This window comes from Poromitra crassiceps (genome assembly GCF_964638095.1).
Source record: "Poromitra crassiceps genome assembly, chromosome: 14".
NCBI classification, from domain to species: domain Eukaryota; kingdom Metazoa; phylum Chordata; class Actinopteri; order Beryciformes; family Melamphaidae; genus Poromitra; species Poromitra crassiceps.
The window spans coordinates 19,214,878-19,240,479 of record NC_139633.1 but is presented as its reverse complement, the minus strand read 5'-3'; the positions used below and the strand labels follow the sequence as shown (position 1 = coordinate 19,240,479).

The 25,602-nt window shown below is 43.7% G+C and overlaps 1 protein-coding gene across 1 annotated transcript; it reads left to right on the top strand.

Annotated features, from left to right (window-relative positions):
• Nucleotides 1–303: 303 nt before the first annotated feature.
• Nucleotides 304–24,043, top strand: usp47 (ubiquitin specific peptidase 47). The gene is made up of 28 exons (XM_083650401.1): nucleotides 304–513; nucleotides 5,404–5,598; nucleotides 5,914–6,027; nucleotides 6,237–6,390; nucleotides 7,926–8,022; nucleotides 8,140–8,285; nucleotides 8,406–8,485; nucleotides 9,640–9,789; nucleotides 9,999–10,094; nucleotides 10,194–10,346; nucleotides 10,590–10,748; nucleotides 12,100–12,231; nucleotides 12,506–12,582; nucleotides 12,917–12,972; nucleotides 13,847–13,959; nucleotides 14,065–14,172; nucleotides 14,669–14,876; nucleotides 17,213–17,328; nucleotides 17,682–17,801; nucleotides 17,978–18,776; nucleotides 20,221–20,396; nucleotides 20,510–20,590; nucleotides 20,903–21,018; nucleotides 21,340–21,458; nucleotides 21,953–22,083; nucleotides 22,410–22,457; nucleotides 22,556–22,686; nucleotides 23,099–24,043. The coding sequence occupies exons 1-28, from the start codon at nucleotides 469–471 to the stop codon at nucleotides 23,271–23,273; spliced, it is 4,095 nt and encodes a 1,364-aa protein (XP_083506527.1). The 5' UTR covers nucleotides 304–468; the 3' UTR covers nucleotides 23,274–24,043.
• Nucleotides 24,044–25,602: the final 1,559 nt, after the last annotated feature.

Genomic DNA, 25,602 nt, shown 5'->3' with positions numbered 1-25,602 from the left:
ACTGCCCCATCTCAAGATTTTGGCTTTATATCTCAATATTGACAAGAATATTTCAGGAAATCTACACACTATAGAAAACAAACACACACACACGCACGCACGCACGCACACACGCACACGCACACGCACACGCACACACACACACACACACGCACACACACACACACACACACACACACACACACACACACACACACGCACACCAACCTCGCGTCACCAGGCTCTCTACTGAGTGAAGTCTCGCGTTGAGCATCGGCCATTTTTCTCCATTGATAGCAGGACACTTTTGTGCTTGGGTAACGTTGTGTGTTGCGATTACTTCGATAAGCCTACAAGTTTTGATTTAGTTGTTTACGCATCCAAACTTCAAGCAAACACAACATAAACCATGTTTGTGCTCACCGCCGCAAAGTTTTCTCGTTGACATCCTCTTCACCCGGGTAGATGCCTGTGTAAACTGTCGTACAAATGGAAATGGTGCCTAGCGAAGAGAACCAGCTCGTACCCAAAGAGGTGAGGTTATGGACCCAACCCAGGTCGTGAATCAACATCGGACATTGGCACTCGTTCTTGACACACAATGCACATCAATAGTAACGTCAAGGAAGTTTTTGCACGACTTTAGTATGCGATCTTTCGGAACCATTTCCACACTATGTCAGCTGCTAACGTTAACAGTTAACGCTAACGTTAGCTACCTAAACAGGACTAGAACGGCCTATCATCATGACAAAGCTAACTAGCGTTAGCTAACAGTAGTTAGCGGCTGTTAGTTGTAAACGTTACTGCAGCTCAGCAAAGTTAGCTAACGCTCTGACATAAATGTTTTCTAGTTATCTATCGGCTTTGGCTTTCTTATCACTAACGTATATATTGGCTGCTAGACATGATAGCTGACGCTAACTTTGTTGTGCAGGCAAAACAAAGACAGCATTTTTTGTTATTACATGAGTACGCTAACTAACGTTTACTTTACCTGATACCAGTAAGTTAATGTTAGCTGGTACAATTTTGACTCGCGTCACAGTACTGACAAATGTCGCCCTTCATATTTCGACGAACGTAACATAGTTGACACGGTGACATTTAACGTTAACTGGTTAGCCCTAACGTTAGCTGGTTTAATATGAGGCTATGAGCTATGGCTGGCTATCTGTTATCATTAGCTTTAACTAATCAGATGTAGCAATTGTCAACGCCATTGATTTTTGTTAACCAGTAACGTTAACGCTAATTTCCTAGCTGAATTGTGTTGGCTATTGTGATTAACGTCTTTATTTATTCTTTGTGTTTTTAAAACACGATCCGTTGTTACGGGTTATTTGACTTCATAATAATTATTTTGTTTATTTAGCGTGGCAAATTGCGAGTGATTTTGTCGCTTTCTGGCTGCATGTTAGCGTTAGCTACGTCAGTGGCCCAGAGATACGTCAAGCAGACGTCACTGATTGATGTTTATGTACTGTTGGCACAAAATTCGATTTTGTTGATGCAGCCGTCCACACTAATTCGTTGTCACATTGTTATCGTATGTTGTTTAATGTACTGTGGTCATTAAAATATATAATCTAATTTATTGTGTAACGTTTACCAAAATGTCAGTTGCCTATTACAGTATAAACATTCCAAACTGTGGCATCCAACAAAATACATGGCCAACTGTAGGTACTGTACAGTAGGAACATAGGGCTGAGGGAACATATGACCTCAATGACACCCTCAAATGTCTTCTTTTGTCCTGACCAACAGTCCACAATCTAAATATAATCAGTTTACTGTCATAGAAAGACTCACGAGACCAGATAGTATTCATATTTAAAGGGACAGCTCACCCTAAAATCCACAATACATACATATATTTTTCCTCTCACCTGTAGTGCTATTTATCCATCTCTAGATTGTAAGCAACATTTTTACAGCCTCGAAATACATTACAAATAACTTGCATGCTGTCATCCCTGGATCATACAAGATAAGTCATAAAGCCGAAACAAGGAAGCAAATAAGCAAGGACCAAATGTAGACTTCCGTGTATGCAGTAGCATGCAGCTAGCCAATCAGATTCACTGACTACACCCATCTTATAAAATGTAAACATCAATATTGCCATTTATGTTGTTAACCCGAACATGTCCACACTTGTTCAGTAATGTCTTTCAGGGTTTCCCCTACCATTATAAGGCTTAGCCACAGCACCCAAGCGATTTTGGCCACCACCTAAGCCAAATCTCACTAGTATAATAAGGTGGAGGGAGGGGGATGCACAGTTGCTCAACTGCGGAGTGAAGTGTTCCATGTTATAACATTATTTGCCATCCAAAAAGTTTAATCCATGAAAAAATATTTTTTTTCTCCCTTTTTAAGGGTTGGGGGTTGACAGACACTAGAGGAAGGCACACACACTACAAATCTCTCTTCCCAGTCCATTTTGAAATCAGGCTGTAAAAAGTGATGGCCTGGGGCTTGTGGTTGAATACTTCATCAAGGTGCTGTATTTGGATCTGTTTTGCTAATACAGCTCACAAGAACTTGAACCGGTGACAAACAGGTGGTGTTCGTTTGTCATAGCATTTTTTCTGAATTTGTTGCAAACATTATAGTTCCCCCAGGTGGTATTAGTGAGTTTATCAGTTTGGTAGGGGCTATTATTAAACCCTGAGTGTTTGAGGTTAGGCATCTTGCCAGAAACCCGGCATGGAGCATTGCTCCTCCTGCTTTTATTTGTAGTTGAATTCGGCAAACCATCTTGGCTTTTCTTTTTACATTTGTGCATAAAACCTCTGCCGTTGGTCTCAGAACAAACAATGTCATCATCCACTCAGGGAAATGACTGATGTCTGGTGCAGCCCAAAATTCACCAGCCATTATCACTAACACTACTTCTAGTACTAGCCCTGAGGTTTTCAAAGTGGGAGGCGGGCCTCCCCAGGGGGGCTCCAACTAAGCAGTTTCAGGGGAGGCTCGGTGAATGGAAGTGAAAAAATATTACATTTATTTATCAAATGGGACTACAGGTGGAAACTAGCCCTTGGGCTATAACCTTGCATGTTTACTGTACGGCTGTACTGTTCATCAATGTGCAATGTCCCATTCTTTAAATAAATGAATCTGAATCTGAAAAGGAGATCGCAGAGAATCGCCTAAATGTGTGTGATTTGGTTAAAGAGATAGCAGACTAGTTAGTTTTGTGGAATTTTACTCGCCTGATATATTCAGACTGAATTGTCAACTCGTAAACTCATTTCCATCTTCTAGTCAGCTTGCAGTCAGTTCGATTTCTATGAGAGGGAGGGGCTTTGATTTTCCCTAACCAATCACTAGAGACCAAGGTTTCCACTTGAATTCAACGCCATCGACAGTTCTGCGTGGTCAATGGTCATGGCAACTGGCTGCAGTCTTGCCTGCGAGAGATCGCTGCCTGCTGGAGCGGAATCTGTCTGGGCTCCCTGGCTAGCACACCAGTCTCATGGAATAACGGATTCCAGACCGCAATAAAAAAGGAGGTGACTTGGAAGTGAGTGAGGATCTAGGACTGAAGTAGTCTCACTTACCAGACTCTCTCACTGCAGCGGGAGAGAGTCTGGCTAGTAATAGCAGCACTGTGGACTAGTGGGGAAAAAGGCTCTGTAGTACCTTTACAGCCATCCACCGAAAGTACCATGCAGGCTGGCTTCACTGCATAATCCACATCAATCGTTTTCAGCGTGTAGCAATGAGCTAGCGGCTAGCGCTGCTGTTGTTATTGTTTCAAAGGCAGCGGCGCAGGCATTTGAGATTGGCAGATTCAACACATACAGCAGCAGAGGCATACAGATTCGACACGGGGGAGGAAAATAAATAAAAATATGGTCGCAGCCGGTCAGTCACAGCGGGTCGGAGCTAATTGCAGAGCTTGCAGGGAGCGGAATGGGATTTCCATCTGGCATAGACTGAAATGGCAGGCACCAATAGGAGAGCTAAATCCACCAGGCTGCTTCAAGCCAGTCAGACTAGGACTGAAGTGGCAAGTTCTGAAAATATGTGTCTCTCTCATTCCAGCATCGGTTGTACTGCGAACCAACGTGCTGTGCTAAGAAGCGATAACATTAGCGCTTGCTAATGTTTCACTGGAATAAGTAACGAAAGCACACATTTTCAGAACTTGTAACGTTAATCCAACTTACTTGCTGACTTCTCCAAGTCCTCATGTTTGTTTGGTAACTGTAGCCTTTGCTAGGAGATGTTTCATACAACTCCTCTGGCCCACCTTGTTACAAGCATTTGCCGCTTAGCTAGCTACGTTTGCGCTTTGTCAAAGTATAACTGCAGAGACATTTCTTTGATTGCTTTTTTTACTGACTTATTTTATTATTTTTACATGCTAGTTTAAAATTGTATTTCAATTGATGTAAATGTTTTTTGAACAACTTTCGTCTGCTTTAGTTTACCATGATTTCCTTGTAGAAGACTTGCACTGTTCAGCAGTCGTCGTTGGGTTTGCAATGCGTATTGCAAACCTAAAGCTGCGTTCAATACGAATACGCGTATTGTTACACCCCTAATACCGGTAGTTTGCTTTCCCAACTTTGTGCGATGCTGTATTTGCATGCACCAAGGATTCACTCTTGTTTTTTTGTGTTTGTAATGATGACGTTGGTAGCAGCATAGCCTTAGGCGTGTTGTGTTCTAAACATTTTATTCTACAGTAACCCAGCAGCATGTGATAGATTATTAGGGCTGTTCCGCCCTGCGCTGTCCACAGCGTCTCCTTTACAATTTCAGCATCTTCTGGGAACGCAGACCGTTATTTAGAAACAATGGCATACATCCTAATTGGCTGGGGCAAACGGTGTAGGAAATTTAAAAAATATTTTAGGGGCAAATTTTGCCCCCACGGTCTATAAAATGGGGGCATTTACCAAATTTTGGAGGTACTTGAAAAAAGTAATTACTGCATAAAGTTGCTAAAGCGTAGTGTAGACAACAGCACACTGTGTGAGTGCGTTTTCTTCGTCTTCTTCTGGCAACCAGCTTGCAGATGTTGAGTGTGTGTTAGAGATGGAAATTAAATGAATTGAATGAAAAGAACATGATAGAAATCTTGGGGACAATTTTTGCCCCTGGATCATTGTTTTTAGGGGCATTCTGAGATTTCTTGAGGGCATTTCTGCCCTTGCCCCTGGCTAAATTCCTACACTGGGGGCAAAGCTAGTATCACACATTTCATACTTTGTAGGTAGCCCACTCAGGGTTTTCTCTCTCAGACAGCCAAAACATTTCCTCAAGGTCCGCTCGTGCTGACCGGCCCCCGACTGCTACTGATGTCCCCGGGGTCCTGGTGCCAGTTTTTCGGGCCCAGCCGTATAGATTCTCTCACACTCATACTGTACTGACACTTTGTGTCCCCTTCTCTTTGATTTGCAGACACAAAATGCAGCTGATGAACCCAGAGTGCTGTGTATCATTCAGGACACCACCAATGCAAAGACGGTCAATGAGAGACTGACCCTCAACCTGCCTGCTTCCACCACCCTCTGCAAACTGTATGAGGATGTTGGCCACAAAGCAAGCTACGTGATTGGCACCTTTGACCTTGCATGGGGAAATACACTCAACATGGTAAGGAAATTAATTATTATAGACAGTTACTTATAACTCGCCTAGAATCCTTGTTTAGCTACACCCAAAAAACTATGGAATGATTGCCTGCCGAGTCATATTCCTAGTGGGAATGTCCAGCGTCTATAAGCTTTTATGGCACAAGACGTCTTTTTCCTGTATTCCGGGGATCTCTCTCGTTTCGGCTTGAGTTCCGTGGAGGTTTGCATACGGCGATGTGTGCGCAACTACCCCTGTGACGTCCACCGTAAAAAGGGTCTATAATGGTCTCTAGTTTATTTATTTGTCCATCAAAAATCTCTTGCCTCCCTCTAGGCACCACTGGACCACCGCAGTGAGACGTCCCTCTCAGAGTCGGGCTTTGAGCCTGGTAAGAGGAATTTCCTGCAGCTCACAGACAAAGATGGAGAGCAACCCCAGATCGCATCGGTGAGTGATGGAGGAAGAATAACAAAATGATTTCCTCATTTTTAAATCACGTCTTTTTCGGGCGTGGCAGCAGGGACTACAGTACTGGGATTGGTCCCTCTGGTTGCAACATTGGAAATAAGTGGATATCAAAATGATCCACTCCATATCTTTGTGTGTGTGTGTGTGTGTGTGTGTGTGTGTGTGTGTGTGTGTGTGTGTGTGTGTAGGATGAATCAGGAACAGCAGACAGCAGTGGACTGGATGACAGCTCCCAGGAGCGTTTTATTGGCCCCCTGCCGAGGGAGGGTGCTACAGGTTGCAGTAGTGACTACAGCAGTCCGTCTTACTCCTACTCCTCCATCCTCAATAAATCTGACACAGGTGGGGTTTGGCTGCAATTTTACTGTATATACATCACATGTTTACCCAGTGTTTCCCCTATCATTCTACAGGCCTGGCGGGCCCGCCAGGCCAACGACACCCCCGCCAGGCCAGAATTATTATTTTTTCTAGATTTTTTTTCCTGCTCTCCCCAGAATTTCAATAAAGGAGCATTGTGCCAGCATGCGGTGCTGTTCCAAAACTAGGGCAGGGATGGGCAACTTTGATGATAGAGAGGGCCACAAAAAATGTCCTCGCTACCAGAGGCCCACATTGTGACCGTGCACTTCCACCAGTAGCCTACTGTAACACCATCACTCCCAATTATAGCTACTAATTTGATGAAAAGGACTGGTAATAAAAGTTTATTATACCAACATTTATATTTTTCATATTCAAATTGAGTAATTCTTCCATTCAGATGACACCAGAAACTTTGCTCTAGCTTTAAAACAGCCTGCTACAGCAATTTGATTGGGTACATAATCACCCAAATATGTGATATTAATCAGATTAGTAATGTTGCATGTGCATCCTGGATATAGTTTGTTACAATAGTGTTAGCTCAAATGCTAATGTTAAACAGTATGATTGTGGATGGACAATGCTAATGCCATTAGCGCCATGTTCTGGGATGTACAGTAAAGTAAAAACACAGATTTGGGTGGTCTAACCTAACCAAAAACGTCTTTTTATCTTTTTGTAAATTGATCCAGGGGCCACACTGAGTGAGGTCGGGGGCCTCATGTGGCCCGCGGGCCGTCAGTTGCCCACCCCTGGTCTAGGGCTAACATTCATTTCCCACAATGAAAGGCCAGCCACCGCAAACTAAAATGCACACGTTTGAGTTGGTTTGGGCTTATTGTTAACATGAGCATGACTTTAGCGGTGAAGGACAGGCACATAGCTCTTTCGGCGGGAGCTTGTCTTCCCCGCACCACCTGGCGTTGTCCCTCCTCCTCCTCACTCTCGGTTGCATCACTGGGCCGCCACAAGCAGAGGAGCGCTCGTCTCCGTCAGCTGTTGTAGCCATCAGCTGTGTTTGTGGTGCGTTCCTCCACCACACGCACGGTGGCTGCAAAAGCCACGTGACGAGACGGCTACAAAGGCACACGCACGGTTAAAGAGTCAATGGTTCATCATTAAGCCGTCGTCCTCTGTCCTGAGTCCCATGTGGAATGGCATTTCAACACGGCGTCTGCCAAACATTTCCACACGCTCCTTCACAGTCCCCCTCACAAGCCTCTCTGACCTCAGGCAGGCCCGCCCTCTAGCCAGGTCAGCCAATGAAATATAGTCCTAACACGCCAATATTCTCAATTCATTCACGCAAAAATGGAGCCCGTTATTGGCAGCAAAACTAACCAATGACCGCTCCTGAATAACATGACGGTAACATAAGTTTTAGACTGACATTTCATCTGACCAATGACCACTCATAAATGACGTGACGGACCTGATCGTCACAACATCGCCTCGCCTTGTTGTACGACCCCACCTGACCTTTCACTCCTTATCTCTCGCTCCTTCTGCAGGTTATGTGGGCTTGGTCAACCAAGCTATGACCTGTTATTTGAACAGCCTTCTACAGACGCTGTACATGACCCCGGAGTTCAGAAATGCGCTGTACAAGTAAGGACTTGTGCTCATGGAGGTCTTTGTGAACTTCACTTTTTTGCCTTCACTTTTTGTGTGTGCCTTTCATAGGACAACTTTCTATACTTTGTTCATATCCCACCTTCTCTCCAGCTGGGAGTTTGAGGAGTCTGAAGAGGACCCAGTCACCAGCATCCCCTACCAGCTGCAAAGGCTGTTTGTTCTGCTGCAGACGAGCAAGAAACGGGCAGTTGAAACCACTGACGTGACGCGGAGCTTTGGCTGGGACAGCAGCGAGGGTGAGCACTGTCACTCTTAACTAGAAGTACACTCACATGGCTTGGCGTGCATGATTGTGAGAGCGAGGGAGAGTCTTTTTGCGTCCGTGTGCTCTTCATTATGTCTGTGCATGTTTTCAGCCTGGCAGCAGCACGACGTCCAGGAGCTGTGCAGGGTCATGTTTGATGCCCTGGAGCAAAAGTGGAAGCAGACGGAGCAGGTAGGAGAAAGCGAGAAGCTTGCCTACACTTTTGACAAAGCCAATCCAACCAGTCCTCTCCTCCCCACAGTCACAACAAAGGGCCTACTGTGAGACAAGAGGAATGGGCCAGTAAGCCCCAGGGTTAGCTATTTCTGATGTCAGGAGTTAGCTGTAAACCGTAAACACTTGGTTCAGTGTTTGTACGTTGCGCCATTTGGTCCGCACACGTGAGCTCCAGCTGATGACAAAATGAACGTAGGTTATTGAGAGCCATTTTAAAATCAATATACCCTTTTTTAAATCAATATACTACTATGACTACAATTTATTAATATTTGTTCTCTATGTATCTGCAAGCTTAAAGTGAAATGACAAAGTGGCAACAGGGGAGAGAAGAACTTTCTTATTGTCTTGTAGGCAGCGTAGATCAGTGTGTAAATCTTCAGCGTTCGTCAAAGCCCTAATCTGGAATACATTTGTGTATATATTAATTTGATTATACTCGCATACTGTCGATTCTGTAAGAGTTTTGCTTAATTTATAATATAATATATATAATAATATAATATAATAATAATAATAATATAATTTATAAGTATAAAATACTTATAAATTATTATATATAAATATATATAAATATTATAGTATAAAATACTTATAAATTAGGGATGGCGAAAATTATTCTCTCTACTCACCCTGACAGACAGTCCGTCTCCCGTTGTGAAAAAATATAAGATTCCACAATTTCTCTGAACTGGTATGTGTTGTAACGGTAGAGGAACTTGGTGCTTTTCAATAGCCGATAAACACTGCTCAACACTGCATTGAAGAGCATGACCCAATTAAATGTGAAGACACAATTACAGCACGTCGCCTGCATGAGTTGTATTTAATAAATATATTGTATACCGGTAGCTTATTTTTCTTTCACCATGCAACAAAGTTTTTTTTATTATATGTTTCTGTGAGAGAACACTTACATACAGGTAATCAAAACAAACAAAAGCAGCAGTGTACCAACTGTTTCAGCAGGGGGTGCCATGCTGCAGTCCTTGCAGATTGATGCCCCATATGGGGTAACAGAGTTTAGCAGGGGAAAATATTTATAGCCAAAGCATAAACAGTGTGTTGTTACCACAAGTGAAACCTGACAGATGCCTCCTTACCCCCAGGCTGACCTGATAAACCAGCTGTACCAGGGGAAGCTGAAGGACTATGTGCGCTGTCTGGAGTGTGGCTATGAGAGCTGGAGGATTGATACATACCTGGACATCCCTCTTGTCATCAGACCCTTCGGGGCCAGCCAAGCTTTTGGCAGTGTGGTGCGTGACGCTCCACATCTCAGCCATTTTTTTAATGTTTCACACATTGTCACGATTCACGAGAGACCATAGATACACTCATTCATTCACCATAAATTCATACCCCAAGGCTACCTTGATCTCATTGATTGAAACTCATTTTCATGACCAATTAGTAATTCGGCCTAGGCCTACACCCAATGGTCCTCAAACCAATTGTGCTGTTACAGGAGGAGGCTTTGCAGGCGTTCGTCCAACCAGAAACTCTGGATGGGGCCAACCAGTACTTCTGTGAGCGCTGCAAAAAAAAATGTGACGCCCGTAAGGTGAGCAAAGTGAAGATATGATGCAGGAGTCAGGTTGCGTGAACATGGGTCTGCTCTGCTGTTATTGACTTGCCTGCATCTTCTCCCCTCCCTGCACAGGGGCTGAGGTTTCTGCACTTACCCTACCTGCTAACACTGCAGCTGAAGCGTTTTGACTTTGACTACACCACTATGCATCGGATCAAACTCAATGACCGCATGATGTTCCCTGAGGAGCTTGACATGAGTACCTTCATTGACGTGGAGGATGAGGTGAGAGCAGTAATGACAGTATGGCCTCCTGTGCTACGTTTCTGATTTACACCAGCTTATCCGGTCTGGAGGATTTGGGAACGTTCTGTGGGTTAACCGAGATATCATTTCCCTTCTGTTACCTATTAGTCATTCAAATTAAATTATTAATTTATGATTACAAATGATTGTTGACCACAATGACTAGCCTGCTTTTATAATGACCCTCAATCAATGTTCTTTTCAAATGGCCTCCCCCTTCAGAAGTCTCCTCAGACAGAGAGCTGCACTGACAGTGGGGCGGAGAACGAAGGCAGTTGCCACAGTGACCAGATGAGCAACGATTTTTCCACCGATGACTGTGTGGATGAGGGCATCTGCTTGGACAGCACCAGCAGCACAGAGAGGGTGTTGAAGCCAAAGGTAACCAGCCTGAACACTGTAACATATATGATCTCTGGTGCCTAAGTCACATTTAGACCCCATGTCAAAGGTTACCAGCCTGAACACTGTAACATATGTGATCTCTGGTGCCTAAGTCACATTTAGACCCCATGTCAAAGGTAACCAGCCTGAACACTGTAACATATATGATCTCTGGTGCCTAAGTCACATTTAGACCCCATGTCAAAGGTGCATGGGAGCCTGCCAGTAATCTGTATACGCTAGGGCATTCACAGACTAGTCGACTAGTAAAACCACTAGTCGAAACTGTGCTTAGTAGTCGACTAGTCATTTTTTTTTTTTTTTTTTTTTAATCTTTAAGAAAGAACATGAGGTATTTACACGACATACATGGACTATCATATCCCATATCCCCCACAAAGAACATCAAAGCACAACAAAACAAGAAAACTGCATAAGATACACAATAATCCAAGAACAAACAAGACTATTGGACAAACAACCAAACAAAAACAATGCATTCAAAGTAAATACATAGATCTTTCCCTGTTGGCAGCTAGGAAATGCATAGCTTTAAATTGGAAAGCATCCAATCCCCCAGCTGTAGTTCACTGGTGGAATGAACTCTCAAGCTACCATACGTTGGATAACATTTACTACAAGACGAGAGCAAAGGCAGATTCTTAGACATCCCCAAAATATGGCAACCACATACAGAGTTTGACTTTAAGAACTTTTTACCCCAGTGTCATTAGGCTTATCAGGATAGGAGCTGAATGCATTGTTTTTGTTTGGGTGTTTGTCCAATAGTCTTGTTTGTTTGTTGGATTATTGTGTATCTTATGCAGTTTTCTTGTTTTGTTTTGTTGTGTTTTGATGTTCTTTGTGGGGGATATGGGATATGGGATATGGGATATGATAGTCCATGTATGTCGTGTAAATACCTCATGTTCTTTCTTAAAGATAAAAAAAAAAAAAACGACTAGTCGACTACCTTTAGGGACGACTAGTCGACTAGTAAAATTCACTAGTCATGAATGCCCTAGTATACGCTATTGTTTATTGTTGCTAATGTCCTTGGTTGGCTAACTGAGCATTCAGACACATACAGTGCAGTTGCTGTCAGTTGGCTGATGCAAGCTAGCTGCAGTGGCAATATTGCAGCGATAGGCGGTACTTGTAGAAATGCTACTAATTGATTAGATGTTAGCAGACAGTGTAGCTCAAACGTGATCTTTTACTTCTTTGTTGTCTACATCAGTCACTTTGGATGTTGAGCACGAATAAATCGCTAGGATTTGGCCAACTAGCTGCTTCAATTGCTTGTGTCTTTACGGCAAAGTAACATTTTCTTATGTCTCGTCTCTAGAGTTTGCTGACTTTTGAGCTGTTCTCCGTCATGGTCCATTCGGGAAGTGCCGCGGGTGGCCACTACTACGCCTGCATCAAATCCTTCACTGATAGCCAGTGGTACAGTTTCAATGACCAGCACGTTAGCAAGGTCAGTCTTATCTGGTGTCTTATCTATCTATCATAATATCATTAATTTGATGATGACACACTCAACACAAACACCATAATCTCATAAATGCACCATGGTTTTGGGACTGTCTTTAGCTATTAGCAACAGTTAGTACTTAGTGAAGGCTTTGCGGCCCTACCTGGTCGCCGTTCTGCTCGGAGCCCTCTCTCCCATGTCCCCATCTTTTTAACATGTTACTCATCATGTGACTTGTTTTCAGTTGCTTTGACTATCTTTTACTTTTACTGTGCAGATCACGCAGGATGATATCAGGAAGACCTACGGAGGGTCCTCAGGGAGCAGAGGCTATTATTCCAGTGCCTTTGCAAGGTCAGTTCAGTTGTCGTGTATATCCCTCTCAGCCACCTAATGGATGGATTACACAGAGCTTACGTTGGCCTGGGAACTAGAATAGTGATGAACTTGAACCCGTTTGAGCCGTGTACTCCAGCAACTTATTTACAACTGTGTTCAGAAGAAAAACAAAGAGGGTTCTTGTTCACGGGATGAAAAGGCCTATTTTGAGAAACCGTTTCATATGACGGTCTCTTCTTTCATGTGCCTGTTGAAGGAATGTGCAGGGGTCGTAGTATTGGTAAAACAATCTCTTCTGTGTATCCATTCCACTATCTTCATTAACGAGATGCTTTTCCCCTCCCAACAGCTCTACAAATGCATATATGCTGATTTATAGGTTGAAAGATGCCTCAAGGAATTCAAGTAAGAGACTCGATCAATTAAATCTGAGTATGGTCAAAATTGTTGAGACACCAGCATAAAGACAACAACCTGAGTGTTTCCCCTAGAATCTTTCTCAGGGCTGGAGGGACTTCAAAACCTAAACCGACCGCAGGGGGGGGACCCTCGCTGCTGACCGAAATTTTGGCCATTTGAAGCCAGATTTGGATAATATTAACAATAGGATTAGACTGTGATGTCATTATTCATCCATATTAGTCATTTATGTTATTAGTATAAAAAAAATCAGGTCTGGCGTGGGGCCTTGTTCGCCAGGCCTGTACAGTTGTAGGGGAAACACTGAGTGATGGTTCTGTCATGGTGTAGGGTGTTTTGATTGATGATTTATTGATTTATTTTATTGACTGTTAACCCCCTTTTTTTGGAGTGATCATCTGTGCCCACATGTTTTTGATAGTGGATAAAGCCCTCTCACATGCTTTGGGTTCTCAGTCGGTGATTGAGGAGGCCTTGTCATAACGGTTAACATTAATGTCATCATCTTCAAATCATTGCTGCCTTGATAGAGGCATTGCCATCCTTTAAAACACTGCATCCATCCAGGAAGAAAAGCATCATGGTATATGTAGTCATTCAGCGCCATTATGTTAGTAGTGATTAGAATTTGCCCAGCCCTCATGTTTCATTGAGCTTTTATTCTGTAACGTACCCACACCGGTACAGAACCACACCACAGCCCTCCAGTGTAGCAGGGCTTATGTTGATGTTTCCTATATGTTGAACATAACCGTCCTGTTTTCATCATTATATAAGGTTAGCTTGATTGTGCTGATCCTGGAATGTATATACACAGCGGGTTTCTTAATGTCTACACTGCCTATTGTGGTATCTGCAGAGTATTTAGGTATGGATGACTTCCCCGAGCACATCAAGTGTTTGGTTCAGAAGGAGAAGGAGTCCGAAGAGCAGGAGAAGAGACAGAGGGAGATTGAGCGCAACACGTGCAAGGTAGTTACTTTGCCCTGGAACTTGTTCTCAGATTCAGGAGTGGATTCTGTTTTTTGTCTGATCGTTAATGATTGTTTTCACCCTCTTGCTGTTAATGATTTTCAGATCAAGCTCTTCTGCATGCATCCTGTGAAGATGATGATGATGCTGGAGAGCAAGCTGGAAGTGCACAAGGACAAAACTCTCAGAGAAGCAACAGAGATGGCCTATAAGGTAGCTCCCTCAGACAGGAGAAAGAGGTGGTAGAGAGCAAGCAATTGAAAACTTGTTTGATTTAAATTGATCTAAACGTTGATGATCTACACATCTAGCATGTTATGCTAGCTTGTCGGGTATGCCTTAGGTCTTCTAGTTTCTTCTGATAACAGAATCTCCTCCACTGTAGCTTTAAAAATGACCCTGCTACAGCCATTTGATTGCCCGCGAAAATCGGGAGTGTTTGCACACCACTCGCGGCCCACCTGCAGTACCTCCACGGCCCACTAGTGGGCCGCGGCCCACACTTTGGGAATCACTGCTATATGACATTTAGATGAACACATTCCTTCATTTCAAACCAGTCTTTAAACCATGTGGACTGCAGAGTCAGAAACCTCCTGAAGTTTGTTAAACTGCTGTGCCTTTATGGGTCCATTCGTGCTGATAACTCTGTCTTTATAAAGATGGAATGTGCATCTATGCCTTTCCTTTTGTGTGTTCTCCCACACAGCTGATGGAGCTGGAGGGAGTTGTGCCTCTGGACTGCTGTCGCCTGGTGAAATATGACGAGTTCCACGAGTACCTGGAGCGCTCCTATGAAGGCGAGGAGGACACGCCGATGGGCCTGCTGCTGGGAGGAGTCAAGTCCTCCTACATGTTCGACTTGCTGCTGGAGACTCGCAGGCCAGAGCAAGTGTTCCAGCCTTACAAACCAGGAGGTCAGTAGCCTGCTACTATTCATGTACAGTGTTGGGGCGTAACTCATTACAAAAGTAACATATTACTTTTAGCAGTAACTCAGTAATATAACTTATTACTTATAGGATTTCAGTAATGTTATACCAGTTACTTTGTCAAGTACCGTAAATTCCGGACTATAAGCCGCGGCTTTTTTCCCGTTTTTTGGCCCCTGCGGCTTATATAACGGTGCGTCTTATCTATGGATTTTTTCAGAAAAAAAATTTCAAATACAAATAAAATCTCTCTTTTTTAGCACTCTTTCTACCTATAAATCCACTTCTGTTTTAATTTCCTCTGTTGCCCTCTTTTCACCACACCGCGGACACTGTGTGCACTGTCGAAATAAACAAAGGTGTTGTGTTATGTTGTTTTGTTGAAATGTTACGGTAATACGGTAAATGGGAGCTTCCTCAAACAGCCAACAATCCCCTCTGTGCGTGAACCCTTACATATGGTAATTACGGTAAGCAAAGTTCATCAGCCCGGAATCACAACAAGACAAGCAGTCTCTCTCTCACTTACCATGGGGAAGGTACGCAGAAAGTCACACGACGCAGCTTTCAAGCTGAAAGCAGTCGAACTCGCACTAAAAGAAACAAACAGAGCAGCAGCGCGTACCCTGGGCGTCGATGAGTCAATGGTGAGACGTTGGAAGCTGCAGCAGGAGGAACTGTCTCAGTGTAATAAGACAAAAAAGTCCTTCAGAGGCCACAAAAGCAGATGGCCGGAACTTGAAGATTCCCTTGAGGACTGGGTGTTGACCCAGAGAGGAGACGGCCGAGGCGTTTCCACGGTGCAGATCCGACTGAAGGCCAAAACAATCGCCACCGAGATGAAAATTGAACATTTCAGAGGTGGGCCATCTTGGTGCTACCGATTCATGAGACGAAAGGGACTGTCCGTCCGGGGGAGAACTACTGAACAACTCCCTCCCGACTACCAGGAGAAAATCACAAACTTCGGCGAATTCACACAAAGGAAGATCACGGAATATTATAGGAGTGTGAAAACATCCACAATCACCAACGGGTTCCAAAACGCTGGACTGCTGCGGGATGAAAAGGATGACGCCGCCACAGCTGGCGCTGAGGGCCGTCAGAGGCTTCAGAGGCTGTTCGATGCCGACAGTGATGAAGAGGAGTTCGTTGGTTTTGAGTGACAATGAAGGAGAGAGGAGAGTGGTTGACGAAGCCACCCTGAACCTGTTCGTTTCCGACACTGAAGATGAGGACTTTGGTGGTTTCAGTACGCAGGAAGAAGAGGAAGACGAGGATTAGTGACTTGACTTCTCTGGTTACAGGTTTGCTGCACATATACGGTAGCCTATTGTTGTGTGATTTTGTCTGGGGATTAGTGACCTGACTTTTGTTTTGTTTTGTTGAAATGTTAATAAATGGGAGCTTCCCCAAACAGCGATCTCTTTCCCGACATTCCTCTCTGTGCACGAACCCTTTCATATGGTAATTAAACATCAAAACACCCGCGGCTTATAGTCCGGTGCGGCTTATAGAAGAAAAAAATAGTCAATTTTGGTGCTGCGGCTTATAGACCGGTGCGTCTTATAGTCCGGAATTTACGGTAACTCAAGTTACAAATTGAGTAAATTCTTTTTTAAATCGAAGCATAATTAAAAAAGATACAATCATTCCCTAATATCAAATTGTGTGTTTTTATGCAAATAACCACTATAGATGACAATAACAAAGGAAAAGAATAACATTTAGAATTTTGGATTGTTTACACTGACTTGAATCCTGTAGCTATCAGACTTTTAAAGTGATGTAACAGGGATAAACACTTTGTTTTAGACAGAGTAAGCATATGTATTTCCCTTTGTACAAAAATGATCTTTAGTGCTGCACAGTTTGTTGTGTCTAGCCATGGAGATTTGCCATTTGATGTTTTTGTTTCTGCATAATTGTTTCCATAATTTATAAGATGTTGGTACAACATGCCCAAAAGTGCAGTTAAATAATTTTGTTTCTCAGCTCATCATGTAATTCATGATCGTGGTCAGAATACCTAACAAAATAATTTGCATTTTTATTTTAGCTGTAATTATTGACTGTTAATTAACAGAAACCTCACTAATCTGCATAGCTGTAATTATTGTTAATTAACAGAAACCTCACTAATCTGCATAGCTGTAATTATTGTTAATTAACAGAAACCTCACTAATCTGAACACTTCTGGATGCAAATACTTATATCATGCAGTGACATCAGCTTTTGCTGTTCTACATTATTGAAGTGATTACTGTGTGTGTGTGTGTGTGTGTGTGTATGTATGTATGTGTGTGTGTGGGGTGCACAGAAGTGATGGTGAAGGTTCACGTTGTGGATCTGAAGACTGAGACCATCGCTCCTCCAGTCAGTATCCGGGCTTACCTGAACCAGACCATCACGGAGTTCAAACAGCTCATTGCACAGGTTCTTTTCACTCTTCTCTTATGCTCTCTCTCTGTTCTTTAATTTATGTCCTCTTTGCCGTCTAGACTCTTGCTTTACATCTACTTTCTTTCTTTACCTCTTTGATTCATCTTTTAAGAATGCTCTGTGTTGTTGTACAGTCGTATGCAAAGATCTATTCTGAAAAGCAATTTTATTTAGCACTTGTGATAGTGCTAAGGTTTGAAAACGGTTTTGCTAGCTTGATTTTGGTACTGCATTATTTATGAGAATATGAGATACAGTCCTGTGAGCTTTGGCGGGAGTTACCTTATGTACTTTGATCCCAAGCTACAGAGCTATCTGCACAAACCGTATGTATTTGACCCCCCCAGGCTACAGAGCGATCTGCAGACAGCATGCGTGTGGTCCTGGAGCGCTGCTATAATGACCTTCGGCTCCTCTACGTTCCAAACAAGACGCTGAAAGCTGAGGGCTTCTTCAGGAGTAACAAGGTCCTTAGATTGTTTTTGGTTTCTTTGTATTGTATAGTTTTTGACTTACGTTTAAGAATTTCCATTGGTTGATGCTGATGTACAGGTGTTTGTTTATCCGTAAAGATTCAGTCGAATTTCTAAAAAAACTATTGACTTTGATCGCTGTCTTTGATTTGTGGTTTTCCTCTCGTCAGGTTTTTGTCGAGAGCTCCGACTCGACAGATCACCAGCTCACATTCACTGACTCCCTCTTGTGGAAAATGCTGGATCGCCACGGCAATACAATCCGTCTCTTGGTCTTACTGCCCGAGCAGTCTCCTGGTACCAACAGAACTCTTAGCCAAAAAGCGGGAGGTGACTCTGATGCTTCCGTTGAGGGGTCAAAGGGTAAGCGGAAGTCCGTAGAGGAGAGCACAGAGAAGTTAAAGAACCTCTCTCTCCTCCACCAGCAGCAGCAGCAGCAGGCCTCCAGCCCCAGTGACAGTCAGAAAAGCTCAGACGCCAGTGACTTTGAACACATTGAATCCCCGACCCAAGAGGCTGACTCAAACTCCTCCTCCGTCTGTGTGGCTGCAGACAACAGAGAGTTGGAGAACCGGATCCGGACGGCGGTCGGCGGCGGCGCCAGCGCCACTTCTGACCCCGAGAACCCGTTTGTCTGCGAGGAGCGCTCGGACTCTGAGGTGAACAACGACCGCAGCACCAGCTCAGTGGACAGCGACATCCTGAGCTCCAGCCACAGCAGCGACACGCTGTGCAATGCCGACAGCGCCCCCATCCAGCTGGCCAACGGCTTGGACTCGCACAGCATCACCAGCAGCCGGCGCTCCAAGGCCCACGAGGGCAAGAAGGAGGTGTGGGACGCCGCCGAGGAAGACTCGGGAACAGACAGCGAGTACGACGACAACGGGAAGGTCAAGGCAGAGGCTCCGTTCCTATACTTCACAGCAGAACCGTGTGCGCAGGACGACTCTTCTGGGGACGCGCAAAAATGTACGAATCCTCTCTTTATATAATGCTGGCTGGCTGCCTCCCAGAAGCTGTAACACCGGCTCGCTGGGAGAGAGCAGCCAGCCAGCCAGCTCTGTCAACCGGGGTGGACTGTCCTCAGTGCAGCTGCTGTCATAGAGCCAGGGGAGAGATATTGTGAATAGTGATTTTTCTGAAATGCGTGTTAGAACGAGCAGAGTACATATTCCTTTAAGAAATTTTTTTGGGCAATTTTGTTATTTGCGGAACTATTAACATTTATGGACTAGCGTTCCCTAGCCCTCAGTTTTGAGTCTGCATCTGATTTGTTTATGCCTGATGCAGCTGCTCTAGTGTGACATCTAGTGGACTCAAAATCGAATATAGCTCCTTTAACTTCAGTGCTGTTTGATACCAAGCGATGCATCGGGCACTGTTAAAGGGATAGTCCAGGTTTTTTGATGTGGTGTTGTATGAGGCACTTGCTGACAGTCGGTGTATTACATGCTGAATGTGGCTGGTGTGGTCCCAGTTTGCAAAGATGGAGACCCGGAGGCTGTCTGGTGAGTGTAAACGGGGTCATGAGCAAAAATGTAAAAAAACAAAACGCAAAGAAACCCACATCAAATGTTTCCATACTGCTCAGTCACCTGGCATCATCAAAGTCTTCACAAGCCCTGAGATACCAAGGTGACATGAAAAGACACCCTGTTTTTATCCAAATTTTGCACTGTAGCAGTCTACAGTAACTGCACCACACATTATTTTAAGTATTTTTAAGTGTCACCTGCCTACAGTGAAGATTTAGGCTAAAAACGGACAACATTTCAAGTAAACTTGGCATCTCAGGGCTTGTGGAGACTTGGATTATGCCAGGTGAGCAGTATGGAAGTATTTCTTTTTTCTTTTTTGACGTTTTTGCTCGTGGAGCTTTTCGCACTACGCAGACATTGCCTGACGCGGCCGGTCTCCATTTCTCCAAACTGGGACCGCGCTGGCTGCATTCTACTGCATGTAGTACACTGACTGTCAGCAAGTACCTCATACAACCCCACACCAAAAAAATCTGAACTATCCCTTAAATGTTCTGTTTCATGATGTCATACACGTATCAGCGTGAACTGTGATTGGCCTACTTTTGTGGGGACAGACAGACAAACCCTATCCTAGACGGGTCGGCCTTCGGCAATGCCGTAAAAAAATATTAAGTTCAACAGAAGCTGTGTTGTTTTAGAAGTAAAATTAAGCTCCTCTCTGATGCATGTGCATTTACAGCTCAAATACAGCAAAATCAACAGAGCAATTGTTCAGTGGAGGGTAACAAAGTGCATCTTGGTGGGAGGGTAACAAAGTGCATCTTGGGAATTGGTGACAATGAGTGTGATTAACGGTTTACCTAACATACCTGAACCACGGGGGAAATATGTTGAAGAGATGTTGAACTATCATTTCTTGTGGTGTACTTCAGCTTTAGTGATCCATGTGGATAAGAGAATAACGTTGGCAGCGTTCAAACAGAGGCTGGAGCCCCTGGTGGGAGTTACTTCTACCCAGTTCAAGGTGTTTCGGGTGTACGCTAACAACCAGGAGTTTGAGAGTGTGCGTCTCAATGAAACACTCTCATCCTTCTCGGATGATAACAAGGTCTGTAGAAATCATTTTTCGGACTGCTTTTGTTTTAATCATATTTCAGTGGTTTGTGTTTTGGCAAGTCAAAAATGTGTTGACTTTAATAGACATTTGCTTACTTTCCATAGATAACTATTCGCCTAGGAAGAGCACTGAAAAAGGGTGAATACAGAGTGAAAGTGTATCAGCTACTAGTGAATGAACCAGAGGTAAGAACTGAACTGGGAGTGTGTTAAATGAGAAATGGCATCGGTGTGATGGGTATCTTTTTTTTTTTTTTTTTTTTTTATAACTGATCTTGAAAAACTTTTTCAACCTCTTCGGTTAGATACCAAAATTTGAGTTGAGCAGCTACTGAGTTGACTATGAATCAACATGTTTCTGCTAAGTTTAATGGTTTTAGGGTGAGGACAATATTATGGCTAAGAAGGTAGACTAGTGTTTATGTGACTGGTTATTTTGCTGAATATTGTTGCCAAAATTATTGCTAATTCAATTGTTAATATGCCTCTGCTTCTCAGCCCTGTAAGTTCCTTGTGGACACGGTGTTTGCCAAGGGCATGACTGTCAGACTGTCTAAGGAGGAACTGCTCCCACAGTTGAAAGAGCATTGCAAGCTTGACCTCAGCATTGACAGGTGAGATTTTTGTATTCACACATTATGTAATACACATTAATCACTGGTCAAAGCTTTATGACATGTTCACAAATGGGGGGGGGGTTGCATAATTCATCTTTAGATAAAATATTGGCTTTTAAAACTATATGTTAAAATATACAGGCTTTATTTGAAACCAGCTAGAAGATATTTTGCCACTCACCTTACAGGATAGATGCAGCCCCACTTTTCACTGGTGTTTTAAAAGTTCTCTTTTATATGTAATTGATAGACCGACCCCAGTGCTCAGAGTTCTTATTGCTGAACTCTGTGTGTGTGTCTGTGTCTGTGGGTGGCCAGGTTCCGTCTCAGGAAGAAGACATGGAAGAACCCAGGTACAGTGTTCCTGGACTACCACGTCTATGAGGAAGACATCAACATCTCCTCCAACTGGGAGGTCTTCCTGGAGGTCCTCAATGGTAACATTCATTCCATGGAAAATCTCAGTGTTATCCTCTTTATCCACAGATTGATTGATTTTATTTTGGATATAGAATAATAAAATCCAAGGGATGACATGCAAAAGTGTAAACACTTATTTCCATCATGGTTCCATGGTCCATGTTTCTGGTAATTCAGACCTACATAGATTGACATCCGGGGGAGTGGGCAGTCTGTACTTGGGGGCACTTGGATTCAGAAATCAGGGAAAGGGGTACTGAAGCAAACAAAGTTCGAGAACCACTGCTCTATTGTCTCCTGACTCCTGGTGTCTCGCGCAAGATGCGGAGCAGACGGCAGAGTGGACCGGACCTAGATTGACTGACATGGGCTCTGAAATGAAAATGGTCATTCTTCCATTCAGCGCCACTCATGTGAGGGTGGCCATCTGCTCTGTGCTCTGAAAGTGCTTGAATTTTACTCTTAAAAAGCTGTACAAACCCTGTCCACCGTCTTCTCATCTGCTTCTCAGAACCAGAGAAGATGAAGTCCATGTCCCAGCTGGCTGTTCTGACCCGGCGCTGGAGTCCTGCTGCAATGAAGCTGGAGCCTTTCCAGGAAGTGGTTCTGGAGAGCAGCGGCGTGGAGGAACTCAAGGAGAAGGTTGGTCTGTCTCCTGTTGACTGTATTCTTTTCTTACACACTGAAGAAAGTGTTTGTTTCCCAAACTGTTTGTATCTATGCACCCCCTGTCTACCCCTCTTCCATTATTTGTCTGCCTGTCAGTAATTCACAGACAGACATACAGACAGACAATTGTTTATCATTGAGTTAATGTCACACACTAATTGCCACTCTAAGCCACATCATTGTATTTATATCTTTGCTCTACGGGCAGGTGGTCACAATGGCACCACATGCATCAATTACAATTCATTGAATGATATCTAAGGCAGCCATTCCTGACCCAGTCTTTCTTCTGTCTGCAGCTTACTGAAATAAGTGGCATTCCTCTTGAAAAGCTGGAGTTTGCAAAGGTCAGTGAGATGCATTCCTTCACACAGGACTCATATTCTTTTCGTCCTATGTTGCTGTTACTGAGCATACTTCTTTCTGCCTGTGCCATCCTGTGCAGGGGAGAGGGACATTTCCCTGCGATATCTCCGTGTTGGAGATCCATCATGATTTGGACTGGAACCCTAAGGTGTCCACACTTAACGTGTGGCCTCTGTACATCTGTGATGATGGAGCTGTGGTCTTCTACAGGTAAAAGAGCTGGACACTTGATGACAGATTGATGTGTTCTTTTTAGCCAAAACATTTGACTGACTTAAATGAGCATGGTCAAGCATCCGCTTCAGCTGTTAATTTAGTAAATGGTAAGTTATGATATTGTGTGGTAATAAGTATGAATTCAAATCCAGTTCATACTGTAGCTTGCCCACAGATACTTAGAATTGCGATTTGTTTTTAGTAGCAAATGTAATGTGAAGATGTATTTGACATCAGGTACCATTTAGGCTGCTTTTCTGTCACTTCTTGCTCAACAAAACACAAAATCACGTTCTCTTATATGAATTTTAAACTGTGACTTTTCTCTTAGCGCTCATGAGGTATCTGCTACTCCCAATGGTACAATTCACACTTAATTATGTTCCTGTGATCTGTGTCTCTGCAGGGACAGCACTGAGGAACCCATGGATCTGTCGGAGGACGAGCGCAACGAGCTGATGAAGAAGGAGAGCAGCCGTCTGCTGAAGACCGGACACCGCGTCAGCTACTCGCCCCGCAAGGAGAAGGCCCTCAAGATCTACCTGGACGGAGGCCCCAACAAGGAGCCGGTACAGGACTGAGGCGCAGACCCTCCACTTCAGGTTATTTGGCTCGCCTGTCTGCTGCAATGTAGCGGCCAGGGGAGGGGGGGCTCTGTCTGAGTGTGCGGCCCCCCCCATAGTGACTTGAACGTCAGGCAGCGCTGAGAGGCGAACATGCTCTCACCCTCCACTCTGGGCTCCAGGATTGGCTCAGAAATCCTATTGTGCACTATAGTGTATTGTACTGTAAAGTTTAAAGGGAAAGTACAAAAAGCTATTAAAAAAAAAAGAATCAAATACTGTATAGACAAATCAATTGAACGTAATGTTCCAGACATGGATGCATGGATGTTAGAAGTGTGAAACTGGAGAGGAAGGCATCCATCGCTGTCTATTTATGTCGCCTGTCTCCTTTCACATGAATCTCTCCCCTCCACCTTCCCGTCCCTCTGGTTTCTCGTGCTGTTTTGGCCGTAGTGTTGATGAAGCCCACCTGACCCGTCTGTGAACATCTTGTAAGGCCATAAGCTCACACCTCCTCAGCACTCCTCCACCAGATCATTCATGCTCGTCTTACATTGCTCCACCCCCCTTTAACGAATATAAAACCAACAGTACATGCAACCAAGAACCCCTTGTCCCACCCCCCCCCACCCCATTCCCTTCTCTTCTGGTGAGGCAAACTCCACTTTCTCACTGTCTCTGGCAAGTTGAAAAATCATTCATACTCAAGATTTGATTAAAAAAAAAAAAAAAAACGTAATTTTTGAATTTCTGATCCAGAGGTTGTTTCCGATCTCCTCTAATAATGCCACAGAGCAATGCCATTATTATGGGTTGTCCTTACTGCTGCTCTTCTCTTAGGCTTTATAAGAGCATTACCTCTCTTACATCACTTCCATAAGATTTATTAATACATAGGCGAATGCTCCTTTACTACCAAGGACTATGAAACAAGTAGACTATGTTGCGAATCTCCTCTTTTTGTTCATTGTAAATTGTTGTTTTGCTCCAGACTTAATGATCCCTTAGGTCCTGTGAGATACCTGGCACACATCTGTTGTCTTTAATTACTTTTTCGCACCATGTGAGGTGGGTCTGCATTTCTAGTGTCATCTGCACATGTGTGGTGTTGGACTCTCTGGTTTTTGGCAGAGAGACTTGGGTTGTTTTTGGCGCTTCTACCTGCTGCTGCTTGATAGACTGACACCCGAGGGTGTCCAGAGCCTGTGGGACTTCTCCGTCTGGGGGCGAGCGCTCTGCAGGCTGGAGCTCAGCATTCCAGCCCTTCTGGGCTTATAATGCTGCCACCAGCTATTCACTGTAGAAATGCCAATATCTGAAGAAATTATTTTGTTGTTTATTTCTTGGAGATTTAAAATCCTGTGTGAAAATAGTTTAAGATGATTTTAGAAATTAAAAATGCTTTTTTCATAACTGCTGTTTTCTGTCAATGTAAATTAAAACTGATGAATTTCTCACTGAAGTTGAATCTATACGTTGACGTCAGTATGTAAAAAAAAAAAAACATACCTTGGTGTTTAAAACGTTATTTATTTTTTAGGCAAGAGTTGTACAAGTGACATGTTTCAGGTGCTTATGAAGAGGAAAAAGACAGGTTACACTTGACCATATGAAACATATCATCCAGCACCAGTATAGATGCACAAACATCAGAGATGTTATTGGTACCTTCCAGGCCTGATGTTGAAGTGGTCAGGGTTTCATAGTGGTAGGAAGTCTACATGATAGAAGTCATCAGGAACCACATATGAACAACATGCAAAAGTCCTTCCAGCCTGTGTGGATGCAACAGTGTGGTTTCATGACATCAGATCTTAATTGGCCCGAAGAGTCACAATAATTGATGAGCCAGTCTATTAGCCTAGGTAAACCCAGCCCCCACGTGACCTGCTCTCTCAGTTCCCAGTCACTAGTGACTGAGAACAGGTCTGAGAGCAGGTCACGTGGGGGATGGGTTTACCCAGGCTACCAGTCTATAGGCTGCCAGCACATTCTAGGATATTGGATACTGGGCTGATTATTTAGAAAGTTCTTTGTGGATTATCTGTGGAAGGTATAGGTTGCTGATAAGTGACAGCTTAAAGTAATGTATGAATGGTTCCCTCCAATTCCGATGGTGTAGGACCCAGGGTGTACATTATAGGGGCTTAACAGTAGTCTGATATATTAAACTACACCAGATGAAACCATCTCCAGATCATTGTGGAGAGCAATTCTAATTCTAAAAGGGAAAAAAGAAGAAGTAATGTAAGTCAAATTTGGCCTATATGCTGAGATAGTGCAGAATGCCTCTAGTGTTTATAATGATGGGGCATGACAACTATGGCTACAACAGCATCCTGTA